General features: G+C 54.8%; 1 protein-coding gene across 11 annotated transcripts in view; it reads left to right on the top strand.

Moving 5' to 3' along the window:
• The window catches only part of URGCP (upregulator of cell proliferation), a 56,722-nt gene that overhangs the window by 27,075 nt on the left and 12,524 nt on the right, over positions 1–17,123 (top strand). For 2 of the 11 annotated variants that reach the window (XM_082692048.1, XM_082692050.1), the window contains exons 2-3: positions 16,059–16,085; positions 16,403–16,473. In XM_082692048.1, coding sequence (XP_082548174.1) covers positions 16,059–16,085; positions 16,403–16,473 — 98 coding nt within the window. Of the gene's footprint in view, positions 1–342; positions 424–3,151; positions 3,488–5,970; positions 6,088–6,155; positions 6,262–16,058; positions 16,086–16,402; positions 16,474–17,123 lie in introns of those variants that run through there. The other 9 variants (XM_082692054.1, XM_082692053.1, XM_082692052.1 and 6 more) reach the window with 9 other exon arrangements.

Genomic DNA, 17,123 nt, shown 5'->3' with positions numbered 1-17,123 from the left:
TGCGCACTTGAGAAGGATGTGTGTCCTGCCGCTGCGGAGCGCGGTGTTCTGTGCGTCTGCGGGCATCCGGTCTGCGGGATGGCTCAGGTTCTCTGTTTGCTTCCTGATCTTTTGCCGGCTGTCCTGTCTCCTGCAGGAGGTGACTAGTGAAGTGTCCGAGTATTATTACAGAACTAGTTTTCCCCTCAGTTCTGTGAATATCTGCTTCCTATATTTTGGGGCTCTTTATTTGGTGCATGTATGTTTATAATTGCTGTCTTGGTGAATTGACTATTTTAAAAAATATCACGTCTTCATCTCTTGTAACAGTTTAACAAAGTCTGTTTTGTCTTGGTAGCTTGCCCAGCTTTCTTGGTTACTGTGTACACGGAACACCTTTTACCATCCTTCCACTGCCAGTCCTTTTCTGTCGGTAGACTCAAGGTGAGTCTCTTATAAACAGTGTGTATTTGGGTTATTTTAAAAAACCTGTTCTGCCAATCTCTGCCTTTTAATTGGACAACTTAATCCATTCACATTTAAAATAGTTACTGATAAGGAGGAATTTACTACTGCCATTTTGCCTTTTAAAAATAATTATTTCTTTTTCTTAAAGCATTGTCTCTCTTCTCTTACTGCCTTATTTATGGTTAGCTGACTTTTTGTAATGGCATGTTTTGATTCCCTTCAAATATAGACTCTTCTATATATTGTATAGAGATTTTCTTTGTGGATACCAGGGGGATTACAGATAACACCCTAAAGTTACAACAGTCCAATTTTATAATATTTTAAAAAGCTTTTATTTATTTATTTATTTGTCAGCGAGAGAGAGAGCACGCACAAGCAGGCAGAGTGGCAGGCAGAGGCGTAGAGAGCAGCAGGCTCCCTGAGGAGCAACGAGCCGGATGTGGGACTCAGTCCCAGAACCCTGGGATCATGGCCTGAGCCAAAGGCAGTGGCTTAAGCAACTGAGCCACCCTACGACAGTCCAATTTTAATGATTTGAACACCTCAACTACATACCAAAACTCTACAGTCATTTCTCCTTCAAGTTATTAATATCACAAATTACATTTTTATACCTTGGCCCAATAATGTACTTTAAAAAAAAATATTTTATTTATTTTTCAGAGAGAGAGAGAGAGCACACACAATCAGGCAGAGTGGCAGGCAGAGGTAGAGAGAGAAGCAGGCTCCCTAAGGAGCAATGAGCCCAATGTGGAACTTGATCCCAGGACCCTGGGATCATAACCTGAGCCAAAGGCAGACGATTCACTGACTAAGCCATACAGGTGCCCCCCATTAATATATATTTATAACATAATTATTTGTATGCATTTGTCTTTTAAGCCCCATTAAAAATAAAAAGTGGAGTTACTACTAAAATTAAAATTTTGGTTTTTGTATTCACCCATATCTTTATATTTATGATGGATCTTTACACCGCCATCCTGCTGTGAGTTATGGTCTAGAATTACGTTGTTTCAATCTGATGGACTCCCTTATACAGCCTGTCCAAGGCAATAAGTCTGTGTGGCCTGGGAAACAGGGTCCTATCTGCTGAAGGCCAAGACCACCGCTGTCCTGGGGAAGGGGAAGGGCAATGCACATAAAAACGCCAGAAACTTTCCTGCAATCTTGGATACGTCTGTTTCCTGCTGGAGCGTTTTTGGTGTTCAGAGCAGCTACAGAATTAGTTCAGGCAGGTTCAGGCTGTTTTCTTCACTTTTCTGTGGGGAAATGAGAGCTTGGAACTTCCTAGTTTGCCATTTTGCCAAAATACTGTTTTTTAACCTATCAAATTGGCAACAAAAGAAACTGTTAAATTTATAGAACAAGTTTTGGGAAACTGGTACTATCAGTGTTGGAGAGTGTGCTGGGAGAGTAATCTGTGTGTGTATGAATGTGCCGATACGTGTATGTAGCATTTGCAAGTGTGTGTGTGTGTGTGTATGTGTGTATTATATACTATCTGAAAAGACTTAAAATGCTGATGTCATCTGACCTAGAAATTCAACTCCTACAAACGGCCTAGGGAAATAATCATAGATGAATACTGGATGACATCATCATGGATGGGGGTATTTGCTGTCCGCATTTCGTATAATTATGGCTACTGGCAGCAATATTTGTGTCCAACAGTTGGGGCTGGCTAAAACATGATCATCCACCGGGCACAGAATGGCATATACGCACTAAAATTCATGTTGAGGAAGAGTATTTCAGTGAACTTACATTTCGTTATTTTTTAGAAATATATTTTAAAATCAATTAAGTTGATTAAAAAAAAAAATTATCACTCCAGTAGCAATCATTACTGCCTTGAAGCAGGCCATTTAGCAGTTTCCCTTCCCCAAATTTTACCTAACCCTGGTCTCTTGGATTTATTCCCAATTTGGGTCTCAGAGCCCTGTGTCTTTACTTAGCAGACTTTACAGAGCATTAATTACCTGCTGAGCTTAATGCAGCAATTTCTTTTTTTTTTTCTCAAGCATTTATTATTTTTATTTATATTTATTATTTTTTTTTTCAGTGTTCCAAGGTTCATTGTTTATGCACCACACCCAGTGCTCCATGCAATCCCTGTCCTCCTTAACACCCACCACCAGGCTCACCCATCCCCCCACCTCCCTCCCCTCGGAAACCCTCCGTTTGTTTCTCAGAGTCCACAGTCTTCTCATGCTTCATCTCCCTCTGATTTTCCCCAACTCACTTATCCTCTCCATCTCCCCATGTCCTCCGTGTTATTCCTTATGCTCCACAAGTAAGTGAAACCCCCTAGGAGCCCGGACTCCTGACTACTGCTGAATAACACAACGTAAGGGGGATCCAAGTGCCACACAGTGCTTGGGGCTGAACAGTATTAATTTTATCCACATTTTACAAGAGGGTGACTGGCTCAGAGAGGCCAGCGACTGGTGCAAGACAGCACAGCAATAGCACGGTTACCGCCGGCTGCGGAGCAGTGACCACGCCTCGCTCTCCTGGGCTAAAGGAAAGGCTTTTCTCAGGGAAATCAAACTCCTCCGGTAGGGAGTGTCGACTTCACCCGGTCCCGCCGCGGATCCGTGGCCCCGGGGCAGGTTTTCGGCCGGTTTGGCCCCGTGGCTCCTCTCCCGGAGTCCTGGCCTGCGGGCACCTGGGCAGGTGGGCCGGCGGGCGGGTCGGGGCCGCAGCCCGCCGCGGCCGCCCCCGCTCCCAGGGCCAACGCTGCCCGGCCTGCGCCCCGCCTCCCCTCACTTCGGCCGCTCCGGGCAACGCCGGTGCTTCTCCGCGCCCCAGCCGCCCCGGGCCCCTCCCCGGGCGCCCCCAAGACCGCGTCCCCGCCCCGCCGGCCCGGGCCCCTCCCCGAGCAAGGCCCCCGCCCCGCGCCCCCGCCGCCCGTAGCGGCCCGGGCGGGTGGCCGTGGCCGGCGCGAGGCCCCTCCCCGGCGGAGGCGCTCGGCGCGGAGGAAGCGGAGGCGGCGGTAGCGCCGAGACCTCGCCGCGCTGATGGCGTCGCCCGGGTGAGTGCGGCTCTCGGGCCGCGCCGGAGAGGGGGCTGCGGGCCGCGCGGCGGGGGCCTTCGGGTGCAGGTGCGGCCGCCGTCCCCCGACCCCCGCCGCAGGCCCCCGTCCGGACCCCCGCCCGCCGGGCCCCGCGGCCCTCCAGCCGACCTTGGGCGGGCGCGGCCGGGCGGGGGGCGCGGGGGGCGCGGGCCGAGGCGGCGGGGCCGGGGCCGGGGGCGGAGGCGGGGAGCGCGGGCGCGACCCGGCGGCCTGGGAGCCGCTGGGCCGCGAGCGCCCGGTGCCCGGCCGGCGCCCCCGCCCTGCACTGCGCAGCTGTTTTCCACTTGCTCGCAGGGGAGCGGACTCTGGGCTCTCCCCCCCGGGGGCACAGCCCGAGGGTCCCCGAAGGTCTCGCGCGAGGGCATGGGGAGGCCGCGCGCCCACCAGGCCGGGGCTGCGGGTCGGGACACGGGCCGCCGGCCCGGCCGCGGGCGGCTAGGGGGGCAGCCCCGGTCTGACATCACCGTCTTCCACAGCCTCGGCCTGGGCGCTAAAATGTGCTTTCTTCAGGAAAACATGCTGACACGCGCCGAGCTTGTCACTTTTGAAAAAATCCTTTCTTGCAAAATAAAACCTCAGCCATTAATTATAATTAGTTTTTGCTTCCATAATCTAACTAGTCATGCGAGCTGGAAACACAGAGGAGGGAAATGCGTCTCAAGGTCATTGCTTCAGCCGGTGAGATTCTTGTGGCACCACGGCCTGTCCGGAGGGTCTCGCAGGTGGTGGCTGTGGGAGCAGGCCCTCTGGGGTGGAGAGGGCCGCAGCCAGGCCTCTGGCTGGGGAGACTCGGCTGTACCCCCCCACCCCCAGCCGGCGCTGCCTACGGCCTTCATGACCCCGGCCAAGTCATGGGCATTCCCACCTGCCTGCAGGCTTTCCAGTCTGGGGAGCTCTGGTCACTAAGTACCCAGTACTTTGAGCTCATAAATAGAATAAACACCTGGCCCATCCCTCAGAAGGCCAGACTGACTGAACAGGAGTTCAAGGTCCCACCCTGTCCCTGCTCCTCTTGTCAGGAAAGGAGGAGGGGGGTGGCCCTGCAGCCGCCAGATGTCTGAGCCCGTGTGGGGCTGCCCTGAGGCCTGTCCGATGCGATGGTGCCTTTTGTCCAGACACACGACTTAGTAGACCTGGCTCAGAGGTGGCCTTATGGTGGGCTGCTATGAGCCCGCAGGCCTACGCCGCGTCCCCGTAGTAGGTGGCATCCGTGGCAATTTGGTATCGTTCTGTTGTGAGTGACCCCATGTGTCTGCAGGTGGTGGTCAGCTGTGACGCTGTGATGCGTGCTCACAGGAAAGCTGAGGTCACAGAACTTTCAGTGTCCTCTGCTCTGTTTTACAGAGAGAACTGTGCACTGTGGCATATGACCAAGGCACGTATGCATTTGGGGACAGTCCATAGGTCCACGTGTAACCCTGACCTGTCTACACTGCAGGTTTCACCGGTAGGGCAGAGTCCAGCCAGGAAGACCCAACTTCCTGCGACTTTCTGGCCTGTCTCCGATGACCCGCAGATGCTTGGCCTCCCGGACTTGCACTGCGGGAGCAAGGCTGAGCTTCGGGGCGGGGATCGGGTGGGTTCTGTGATTTCTGCGGGGCCGGAGGAGCATGGAGGAGCCTCTAACTCTGATTTTCTTTCCCCTGTGAATCACTGTGGGGGAGCTGGGACAGGGGAGGCCCTGACTGATTATGCTGGCCATTAGGCACACGGATCTGGTAAGGAGCAAGGCTTCAAAGGGAAAGATACGGTGCAGGTGACCCACAGTCCAGTGGAGTTTGGGGCTATATAGAGACAAGGCTGCTGGGCCAGACTGTGGACCTGGCCCGCTGTGTGGGCTCCCTGCCCACCACTCCTGGAGGGGTAGTCCCTATGAGAGCAGCCTGGAGGGGCAGGAGAGACAGAGCTGGGGGACCTGCTTTTGTCAGCCACGTCTTGTGAGTCTCCAGGCTTGTCTCCTGTGCTCTGTGCCTCCATGTTAGGGCTGCGCGGCTTCTGTGGCACGTGTGTGCTCATCCCAGCCCCTGTTCCCTGCCCCATGGCTTTTCCATGGCTTGAAATGTTGTTTGAGTCAGAGGTTCTTAACCCTGAGGGCCATGGCTCACTGGTGGGCTTCTGGGGTTCCTATGTCCCCTGAAACGGTGCACGGTATAGGGGGTTGGAGTGTGTGTTGCTGGGATCGGATCCGCAGCCCATCTGGAGGGGCTCAACCTCAGCGTCCTCACCACCTCCATCCACACCCTCCTGGAGTATGGGTTGCAAGCCTGGAGTACCTGGGCTCAATAAGTACATTTTTCAGATCGTTTTTTAAGATTTATTTATTTATTTATTTGAGAGAGAGAGAGAGAGAGGGAGAGTGTGCCCGCGCGTGCGCGCACGTGTGTGCCCATGAACTGGGCGGGGGCAGCAGAGGGAGAGGGAGGAGCAGGCCCCCCGCCCAGCAGGGAACCTGAACGAGGACTCGACCCCGGACACTGGGATCCTGACCTGAGCCGAAGGCGGACACCTGACTGACCAGCTGAGCCACCCAGGTGCCCCCATTTTTCAGATTGTTAATGGTAGGTAATTTAAAAAACAAAAAACCGTAAAACAAAATAAAAACCAAATGTAATCTGATTTCCCACAGATCCCACTTCTACAGTCGTGGTATATTTCTAGTTGGGCTGTACTCTGACAGAGGGAGCCTTCCAGACACAGCTGGGGTGTCCCCCCCCACCGCCCGTCTCAGCCAGGCAAGCAGTCTGACATTTTCCTTTGCATTTACAGGTTCTGTTTGTTCTTTATTCTGTCCCGCACCCCAGTTTTTTTCTTTGTTCTGGTCAGATAGACATCGTGAGGTTTGCCATCCGCACAACGTTGTTCGGGTTTTACTGAAATGCTGTCATGCAGCTCCTCAGCTTGCTTGCTTCATGCGGTGGGGCGGTTTCCGTTCTCCCCGTGGCAGAACGAGGACCAGCTCTCCCTGACTTTTGACATTTATGGACTATTGTGTAGCACGGCCCCATTACGTAGCCACAGCGTTTCTAGTTTTCTCTGTGAGATAATGCTGCACGTTGCGCTCTCCCTCTGGACGTGCGCAAGAATTGGATGTTGGGGCTGGGGGCCTGTCTCTTTTAGTTGATCCTACTGAAGTGTCCTCACGGGGGGTTAGGGGGGTGTCGCACTGCCTCCCCCCCACCAGACTTGAAGGGGTCTCCGTGCCTCCCAACACCCGACGTTATCCCAACACCCGACGTTAGACTTGAAAAGACTCGCCCGTCTGATGGAATTATTGAGGTAAGAACTAGGAATCCTCACTCCCCTCATCTTTAAAGATGGGCACTTCCTGCCTGACCTCTTGTGTTCCCTCAGCCAAGTCTGTCCCAGGGTCTTTAAGGATCCCGTGGTTGCCGTCAGGGCCTCACCATTGCCATCCCCTCAGGTTTTTGTTTCTGGAAGGAACCCAGTGAGGCCTGCCCTCCAACAAGCCGGGGCTGCCCCCGCCATGCACCAGACATTTATGAGTACTGAGGACCGTCTTTTTTTTTTTTTTAAGATTTTGTTTATTTATTTGACAGAGAGAGAGATCACAAGCAGGCAGAGGGACAGGAGAGAGAGAGGAAGGGAAGCAGGCTTCCTGCTGAGCAGAGAGCCTGATGCGGGGCTTGATCCCAGGACCTTGAGATCATGACCTGAGCCGAAGGCAGAGGCTTTAACCCACTGAGCCACCCAGGCGACCCCTGAGGACCGTCTTAACTGTGTTTGACCTTCCTGCCCATGAGGACGCTCTCCTGACCCTGTCATTTGGTGGCGAAGGAAGGGATCCTGGCCTTTGCCTCCTGGGAAGGGATAGGCTCTCCTGCCAGAGCCTGGCCTGGTCCGAGTGGGCTCCTCACACTGGCTGGAGGCCCAGAGGACGGGAGGGGATGGCTGGGGTGGAGACGCTGGGGTTCTCAGACCAGGGAACCACCCCATCAGCCATGACTGCGGTTGTGTTAAATGGTTACCGAGACAGAAATCTTGGTTCTCTGTGTGTGCTGTCATGTGTCTGGGGCGCGCTCCGAGTGGAGCCCACATCAGGACGAGCTCACACGGTTTGCTGGAGGAGGAAGCTGGATTCTCAGGGTGTCTGAGGCTCCGATTAGTGTTTCACAGGGACGCCTGGAGATGGAGCATCGCGGGGCTCCCACCTGGGGTTCCCAGACCTGCTTGCCTGGTTCACTGGGCTCGTTCTGTCAGGATCTCCGCGTTGTGACGTTTTGTGAAATTGTTAGTTGCCGTATTTATTTTTATTTCTTAAAAGGTTGTATTTATTTATTTGAGACATAGAGTGAGTGAGAGAGAGAGAGAGCACGAGCAGGCAGAGAGAGAGAGGGAGAAGCAGGCTCGCCTTGGAGCGGAGAGGCCGGTGCAGGGCTTGATCCCAGGACCCTGAGATCCTGTGACCTGAGCTGAAGGCAGAGGCTTAACCTACTGAGCCACCTAGGTGTCCCCAGTTGCCTATTTTTAAAAACGAGTTATATGCACATGGTACAGATTTCAAAAGGCAGAAAAGGGACTTAAGTGGAGATGCGGGCCGGTCACAGTCTGGGCACGGCAGGGCGCTGTGTCTCCTCGTTTGTTTTAAGCCCAGAAAGTGTTTTGGAGAGGCCTTTTCTTGGCGTTTTCTCATGGATTTGTAGTTCCTTGTATGTGGAGGAAATGAGCCCTTGTCATTTGTGTTATGAATACTTTTCCTCAGCCTTGCGCTTGCCTTGTGATTCTGAAGCCTTCCTGACTCTGAGTTTTAGGCTTTGACAGCTCCTTTCAGGGCGTGTTTCCTTTTCCAGTCTGCACCATAAGCCCAGTCGGTACTCATTTTGGAGAAGTGAGTGGCCAGGATCTGCCTTTATTTTCCAGGTTCTTTTTTTTTTTTTTTTTTTAAGGATTTTATTTATTTATTTGAGATAGAGAGTGTACAAGTGCGGGGGGTGGGTGGCAGGCAGAGGGAGAGGGAGAAGCAGGCTCCCCTCTGAGCAGGGAGCCCGATGTGGACTCCATCTGAGGAGACTGAGACCATGACCTGAGCCGAAGGCAGACGCTTCACTGACGGAGGCCCCCAGACGACCCCGTTTTCCCAGGTTCTTATGCCTGAATGACCCTAGACACTGAGCCCCTGGGCCGGAGACGAGGTTCCTGGCTGACAGGGGAGCATGTCTGTCTGTGACAGAGCTTCATCTCGTGAGCCAGGTGCACAGCCTTGATTTCTGGCCACCCGTCCTGTGTTCTCTTCTCCACAGGCTTTGTCCTCTTTCTGTTCTGTTTCAGTATTTTCCTGATTGTTGTTATACACATATTTCTCCAGAGTCATCTTACCTGTTTTTCAGCGTGGATGCATCTGTAAGAGCCTTCCCCGGCCTCTCTAACCTTCTGCTAGTCTACGGGGTGGCAGCAGGGTTTTGATAGTTTTATTTGCAAATAGACCTGGAAAACCACCTGCCATAATGAGGAGAATTTGGGGAGCCGGGGACACACAAGTAGTCCCTTTACGACGGCTCCCAGCCCAGCCGCGCCAGCCGCGGGGTCGCCCGCCTGCAGCCTTCCTACCTCTCGCTTTCTCTCACCTGCCCGCGGCTTCCACACCATGCTGTGTGGGCGCCTCAGGGCTTCCACCCTTCACCCCGGCCCCCCAGGCTGCCATCCCCTGGGGCTGACCCTGCCACCTTTGCTGTCCCAGTGCCAGACAAGCCTGTCATCTGCACTCAGCTCACCCTCAGAGCGGAAGTGAGTCTTGCCTGAGGCCGGGAAGGCTCCATCTTACCCGTCCTGTCTGCTGCCTGGGTCCTGCCTCCCACCGGTGTGGACCCTTGGCCCCCAGCTGTGCCCGCGCTCTCCAGTGGTGTCCCCTGCTCCGGGAGCCCCCCGCCTCATACCCGCAGCAGTCCGTTCCCCTGCGCCCCGGCCCAGGCTCTGGTTAAAACTTGGGTGGTGGTGTGCTTCTCGGAGCTCTCCTGGACTCTTAGGGAGTTTCCTAGCAGGGAGTAACGTGCACGTAAAACTGCGAACACTGGCTGCCTTGTATGAACCCGCTTCCCCTGCTCATCATTCCAGACGCTTACGGTGACCCAAGGAGGTGTGCGGGGTGGGGTGGGGAGGGTGGGGGATGGGGACAGCCAGCCTTGGCCCAGAGATCGTCTGGGTGTGCTCCACGGGTGTGACCAGCTCTAGTGGAGGCTCCCGGAGTTCAGGCAGAGTTTTAGGCCGCCTCCCCTTGCTCAGTGGCCCACACAGTGGGAGCCCAGGACAAAGCCTCGTGGGCACATGCCATTCCTGTCCTGGGAAGACGCTCAGCTTGCCATGCTGGGCTGAGGTTGCCCCGGGCCCACGGCGGAGACAGCAGTGTCTGATGCCAGGGGCTGTCCTGGGGGATGTGTGTCTTTCTCAGGGTACAGGCTCCCCTGTGCTGCGGTGGGGTTCCACTGCAGAAAAGCAGGAGGGCAGCAGGAGGCGCTCTGGCCAGCGATCTCCCTGCATGCTCCAGCACGTGTGTGGGGGCGACACTGCCAGGCTGCAGGGTCCTTGTGTCCTACCTGTGCTGTATCATCTGATCTTCTCTTGTGTCCGCCACCGCTGCCCCGGTGCCTTGTGGGGCAGCCTTGTCGCCGACATGTTTTCTCAGCCAGGCCTGCCACTGTGAAGTCACCCTGCCGCCGCTGTGGGACAGCCTCTAGTTGGGGCTTGGCTGTTGTTCCCGGTTGACTCCTGTCCCCTCCCAAACGAATGTTGAAGTCCTAACCCCAGTACCTGTGAATGTGACCATTTCTGGAAGTAGGCCCTTTGCAGATGTGATGAGGTAAAATGAGGCCAAACTGGGTTGGGTGGGCCCTCCCCTTCCCCAGTGCCCGGTGTCCATACCAGAAGCAGAGAAGAGACGTAGACAGAGGCAGGGGCGAATCCCCCTGCCCGGAGCCCACGCGCCGTGTCCGTGGCTGGAGATGCGGCTGGACGGCGTGAGGACCCCCTCAGTTCCGGGTACTGGGAGTTGGAGATGTGGGCCGGTGGTGCCTCCCGGAGCCTCTGAGAGCCAGTGTGCTCCTGCCTCTCTGCTGGCTTCTGGTGGCTGCCGGAGATCCTGGGCGATCCCGGGACTGGAGAGGCCGTGACTCTGCTGTCCTGTGTTTTTCTCCCTGCACATCTGCCCACACTTGCCTCTGCCCGTGATACCAGTGGTTGGATCAGGGGCCCAGCCTGCCCACCATCATCTGATCTTAATTTAACTAATCACATCTACAAAGACCCTATTTCCAAACGAGACTGTGTTCGCTGTACTGGGGTTAGGACTTGGACATATCTTTTCAGGGGTCACGTTTCAACCCGCAGCACACACCAGGCTGGTTTAAAAAGGTCAGTACCGTCTGGTAGGCTTTCTGGGCAGAGCACTTGGCTGCAGGCCTTGTTTTGTTTCGGGGTGGTAATGGGACGGGGGTCCCGCCAGTGCTGAAGGAGGGGTCCCCAGGCTCTCTCGTCGGCTGGCATAGGCACGGGGCAGGAGGGTAAGTGGTGGGTCTTTGAAGCTGTCGGCATCAAACAGCAAACATCCCGTCAGACCTTTTATTACCCAGAGCAATTCCTCGTCTGTCCCCGGCTGCATGACGGTCAGGGCCAGTGCCCTGTTTGTCCCGCATCCTCCTGTCTGGGGTGGTTTTCTCTGTGTCCTCAGCACCAGCTGCTGAAGGAGCTAGGTCTGTCGCCGGGCATCAGCCCCGCTCACGAGGGTCGGATGGTTTGTTCTGGTCCGGCGGCCCTGAGCTCTGCGGGGGCCGGTGTCTCTGTGGTCCGAGCCCAGAACATTGAGGTCCCTGGAATCGGAATCCCCAGGTGTAGGTGGAAAAGTCCCGCAGGCCAACCTGCTGGGCGAACGGATGAGGACAGGATGCCCGGCCGCGCCCCCCGGGAGACATGGCCAGTGAGGCCGCCAAGTTGCCCGGGCCCCCCTCGCCCCTGCAGGCCCGAAGGGAGCCTTCGAAGGGCGCAGGCCGGAACGTGCGCTCACTGACTTAGTGAGGAAGAGCCGTTAGACGCTCGGGGCACTCGGGGCTGTGGGCAGGTCACCCCTTGTCAGTGCGCGGAGACCCCCAGGTCTGGTCAGCATCATGGTGGGTCTCTGTGCCCCCAGAGTCTGGCAGGACTGAGCTGGGCTCCATGTCTGGCTCCGCACCGTGCTCGCATCGCACGAGAAGACTGACCCCTCCGCAGGGCTCCCTTCAGCCTAGGGGATGGAGGGCCTTAGGGAAGCTGGAGGCTAGAGTCAGTGGCCAGAAGGAGTGACAGCAACGTGACTGGACGAGATGGGGAGAGGACTGGTTAACATTGTGAGTCATTTTCAAAATGGCAAAGGCATTTTCTTGCTACTTTTCTGTATTTTGTATTTGTCTTATTTGGGGATCAGAAAAGATACTAATGATAGTAGTGGTTCTGCAGGCCTGCTTTGCGGAAAGTCCCCGGGGCTGCGTCCGGGGCTCCGGCGATCGCACTTGGCCCCCCCAGGCTTGGCTGCAGGCTGGGAAGCTGGGCTGGGAGCTGGTGGACAGTCTGATTGTCAGGAGTTCTGTGATTACTGGCTACAAGTGCAAGTCCCCTAAAATCTCTCCGAGTCTTAGAAGTAACGGGCCTGGAGGGAACCAGGAGACTCACGTGTGGGTCTGGTGGGGCGGTGTCGGACAAGGACTGTTTGGGTTTCACCTTCATCTGCTCAGGGCGCCATCAACAGGCCCGCCGGCCAGTTGTCACTTCAGTGACAGGAGGTGGTTTCCCACTCTTCTGGAGCCTGGATACCTCCATGGCTGTGTGGGCAGCTTTGGGTTCTCCTGAGGCTTCTGTCAGTCCTGTAGGACCCCCTCCCACTGGCTCCCACCCCCACTATACATGCTGCCGTGCTGTGGCTGCCGGCGACAGACGGGGGTGGGGGTCCCGTGAGCAGCTCCAGCCTAGCATTCCAGTGGCAAGAGTCTGGGTCACCACCTGCCTGTGGGGCCAACCAGCTGTAAATCACAGGTTCCCGTGACCCCTCCTTGGGTTCCATGAATTTGCTGGCGTGACCCACAGAACTCAGGGAAATATTTTTGTTACCAGATGAGCCTTCTAACAGGATGTGGCTTGGGAATGGCCCAAGGGGAGCTGTGCATGGGGCCAGTCTGTCAGAAGGGGCAGGGGGCCTCCGAGCCCTCTCAGAGCCCGCTACTCACTGGCTCTCGCGTGCTCCGACCGGAAGCTTCAGAGGCCTGTCCCCCTGGGATCTGATGGGGGCTTCGTGACACGGGCATGCTTTCTTGACTCATTGGCCACCAGTGACTGGTGATTGATGCCCGGACATGGGGGGGAGGTGGGACTGAAAATGCCAAGCGCACAGTTGGCTCCCCGGGCAGTGTGCCCCGTCCTTCGGTACTTGCACAACTCACGTTTAAGAGCTGTGTGCCAGAAAGGGGGATGAGGGCCCGATGTCACAGGCCCCCTCTCCAGATCCGAGATATCGGGGGTCAGGGTTTCCACACTGGGGTCTGGGCACAGTTCCAGCCGTGCGAGCGTAACAGGTGGAGTCATCATCAAGCAGACAGCACAGGACAAAGCTGGGCCTCTGCTGTCCACTGCCAGGCTGGGCCCTGCCCGGGGCTCACAGCTCAGGGACGCGATTATGCCTGGCCTTTGCTGCTGCCGGGCGGAATTCTGTGTGCATGTCGATGAGCTCGCGCAAGTTCAGCCCGTCCCTGTGACACTGTCACCTGCGTGCTCTCCTGCGTGGGAAACAGTGGGTTGGGTTTCAGCTCCCGTCCAGGGAGCCCATGTGCTGGGGTGTGGGTGGCTAGTGATGTGTGTGCGGCTGCCAGGCCGGGCAGCTTCTGCTCTGGGGCTAGTTTTAACCTTTTGTCCTGTTGTCTCTTTTTAAGGGTTTTTTTCTTACTACAAAAGCGATGAGTATTTCTCATTTTTTAATCAGCGTCAGGGTCTGAGTGCTGCTTAGTGCTGTGCACTGGACAGGGGCTGAAAGCCCGAGCACAGGGACCGCGGCGGGCGGAGGACGAGGCACCCAGAGAACATGCTGGAAGAGCCAGCGGGGGTTCTGGGGTTTCCCCCCGGGAGGGTGGATTTCTTATGTTTTGCTGCAGAATGGGTCGCTGTGTCCATGCGGGTCCTTGCATGAGGTTCAGAGTCTGCGCGGTGCAAGAGGCCGTGGAGAACCTGGTGTTCTCGGGGCACCTGCATGTTTCTCTCTGACCCAGACCCTGCTCCCTGCATCCTTCTTGTTGCTCTTTGGGTCTTAATCAGTCAACGCTTCCTTCTGCATGAAGAAACGCAAATAGGATAGAATAAGCACATGTGCCTGCCGCCCACTGTTACACTTCTACAATTTTTATGAAAATAATTGGCACCTAGAGCTAAATTATAAAAACAACAGGCTTCCTATGCAGAGTGCATCTTGCTGGTGCTGTCACTTACAGTCTCACTTCCCGTCCCCCACCTCGCAGTGTTTGTGTTTCTGTGGTGCACGCTCGTGCGTCACGATTCTCTAAACCAGTAGAGGGTATGTGTGCGCGTGAGTGGCCCACACCCATCCGTGTCCTCCTGCCCCGACGGCGGCGCCCATAGCACCTGTGCCTCAGTTCTATCCCCGGACCCCCCCTTGCGTTGGGGGACCCAGTGTGGGCTTGGGGACGGCGGCACCCTCAGACGCGGAGTCAGGAGCATCTCCCCCATCCTTGGCTGCTCCTTGGTGACATTTGTCCTTGGGGATCATGTGTAACTTTCCATGTTGGATTTGCCGCCGTGGTCAGAGCAGGGCCGGGGGACGCTGTGTCCGCTCTCCAGGCGGGGCAGCTGGGTCATACAGTGGCCGTCTGTGTCACCCGTCCCTGATCCGGCTCCCCAAGGGCCTGCATTACCATTGCTAGGGCTCTTCTCCCAGCACTGGAGGAGCTTCCACGAGGGGCCGTGTTGGAACCGGGCAGCACCTTGCTTCTGGTCCACACGGTCTTCTCAGAGTTGGCGTTTGTTGGCGTTTCTGGCTTGAGCCGACCTCCACTGAGGTTGGAAGGGTTGCAGAATGACGTGGTCCTACGGCGGCGCTGCCACACGTCACATGGTCATAAACCCCCTGCCCCCGCCCCCAGCTTGCCTATTTATCACCCGTGTGGACTCCCTTGTTCCTGTCTCTCGGCGGGTTCTCACTAACTCCTGTATTTATTGTGTCTGAGCCCGATGGCTCTGGACTTGCCAGCTCCTGTGTTCCTAGGCATGCCCTAGCTTTTTTTTTGGAGCACTTCCTTTTTTTCTTTATTTTTCTTTAAAGATTTTATTTATTTATTTGACAGAGAAGGAAAGATCACAAGTAGGCAGAGAGGCAGAGGGAGAGGGAGAAGCAGGCTCCCCGCTGAGCAGAGAGCCCAATGCCGGGCTTGATCCCAGGACCCTGAGATCATGACCTGAGCCAAAGGCAGAGGCTTTACTTGCTGAGCCCCCAGGCACCCCGAGCACTTCCTTCTGTTCTAAAATCAGATGCTCAGACCCCTCTTACTCTCTCCCTGCCCCAGGTCTGGCACCTGCCATTTCTCCAAGGAGACCTGGTGTCTCTTAGTGTGCAAGGGGTTAAAGGGCGCTTGGTGTGCTCATCGCTCCTCTGTAGTGTCTTTGGTTTTTGGGCCATTCAGTGGGCGGAGCTGGAAGGCATGCGTGTAGACGCCAGTGTGCACACGCATGGGCTTGTACACTAGCACGTGTGTGGAAGTCGTGTGTTCACGCTGCACCTCCTCAGCTTGGCTCTGGGAGTCCCCTCTTACTTCTTTCCATATTTGTTTTGCTGTTTTTAAAGATTTTAAAAGATTTTATTTATTTATTTGACAGAGAGACAGAAAGAGCACAAGCAGTGGAGGGGAGAGGGAGAGGGAGAAGCAGGCTTCCCGTTCAGCAGGGAGCCCTATGCTGCAGGACTCTCTCCCAGGACCCTGGGATCGTGACTTGAGCTAAAGTCCGATGCTTCACCGCGTGAGCCCCTGGGTGCCCCACCTTCTCCCACATTCGTAGGTCTTTCTTCAACAGTGATGTGTGGCTCCTGATAAAATCAACACGTTTACTCATTCCTATAATAAACCTAAAATAGTTTATTCTTAAATGGACTACATTTACCAAATCTTCTTAAAAGAATTCAGGATCGCCCCTCCCTGCCCACACTATTAACTTTTGATGAGCCGTCCTTCTAGATCTCCTTAAAAACCTATAGATGAATACATAAATACACGCAATTTCATTAAAACGTCATCATACTGTACATTTTCTCACTGTAAATACTCATGTACTTCTTCCCACTCATATACATGCCATTAACAGCATTCCATAACGTCATCCAGCATCTTTCTGTCCACAAAATGAATTGATACGCTATTTTCTAACGGCTGCAGGCCGAGACTCTGCCGTACTTCTCCGTAATTGGGCTTTGATTTTAAAAGGCACCCAGTTTTTCGCTATTATGTGTAAAGCTGACATCAACACCTTTGTAACTAAATCTTAATTATTTCCTTAGGGTAGAAGTGGAATTACTGGTCAAAGGGTATGTATATTTTTATATCTCTTTGAATGGCGAGTTGTGCCCAGGCCTGCAGGGGCGGCGGGTGCCAGTCTGTCCAGATTGGCGCTTCTCAGTGGCGGCTGCACATGGGAATGCTCGGGGTGCTCCTCGGAGCCGTTTTTTATGCCCAGGCCTGCCCCCCGCCCCCGGTGTGGTTTCGGTGGTCTGGGGTGTAGCCAGGATTTGTAGTTTTTAAAGCTCTCCAAGAGATTCTGATATGCAGCTAACTTAATAGGTAGATTCAACTTGTAGCATTACTTCATTATTTTAATTACAACTTTCTTTTGCAATTGTTTCAGACGTGCAGATTTGGGAGAAGTGGCCCCAGAAATAAAAGCATCTGAGAGACGAACAGCAGTGGCCATCGCAGGTAGCGTGGGGCTGCCACCCATCCTGCGGCTCTAGGGCGGGTTCTGGGTTCCGGAACGCCCGGGGTAGGGGAGCACACGCCACAGACATACAGGACTGAAGGCTGTGGTTTTTCCTAAGAGGATTCATTTCACACCGGTGATTATCCCACAGTTTATTAGAGACATATCGTCCCAATCCGAGCACGGCACAACTGCCACCTCTGGTCTGGCTTAGGGTGACAGTCTAGTTTCTGACCTGGGCACTCCTGAGTGTTGGCTTGGGACAAAGGTGTGAACTAGGCCTGTCCCGGGCAGGCTGGGGCATGTGCTCTTCCTGCCTGTGGTTCGTGGGGGCTCAGTGTCCGTGCACCTGGGGGCCGGGTCTGTGGCTGCTCCTCATGACTTCAGCTTTAACGTGTTCTGGCCACACTTCACACATCTTTCCTCTTAGAAACTCGTTTTGGATTTATCATTAATTCGGCACTTTGGAAAATAAGTAAGTCCTATTGGATTTAATAGTGTCTTGCAAAACACAGTCTACAAAAATAGGCAAAGGTGTTTGGATTAACCAAATTTTGTTTTATTTTATTCACTTAAACAAATATTTACTGAACAGTTAATGAGCAGGCGTTGTAGTAGGTGCTATGAGTATAGTAAACAATGGTGAGCA

This window comes from Mustela nivalis (genome assembly GCF_964662115.1).
Source record: "Mustela nivalis genome assembly, chromosome: 12".
Classification (NCBI taxonomy): Eukaryota; Metazoa; Chordata; class Mammalia; order Carnivora; family Mustelidae; genus Mustela; species Mustela nivalis.
The sequence above is the reverse complement of the archived record's forward strand: the minus strand, read 5'-3'. Positions and strand labels throughout refer to the sequence as shown.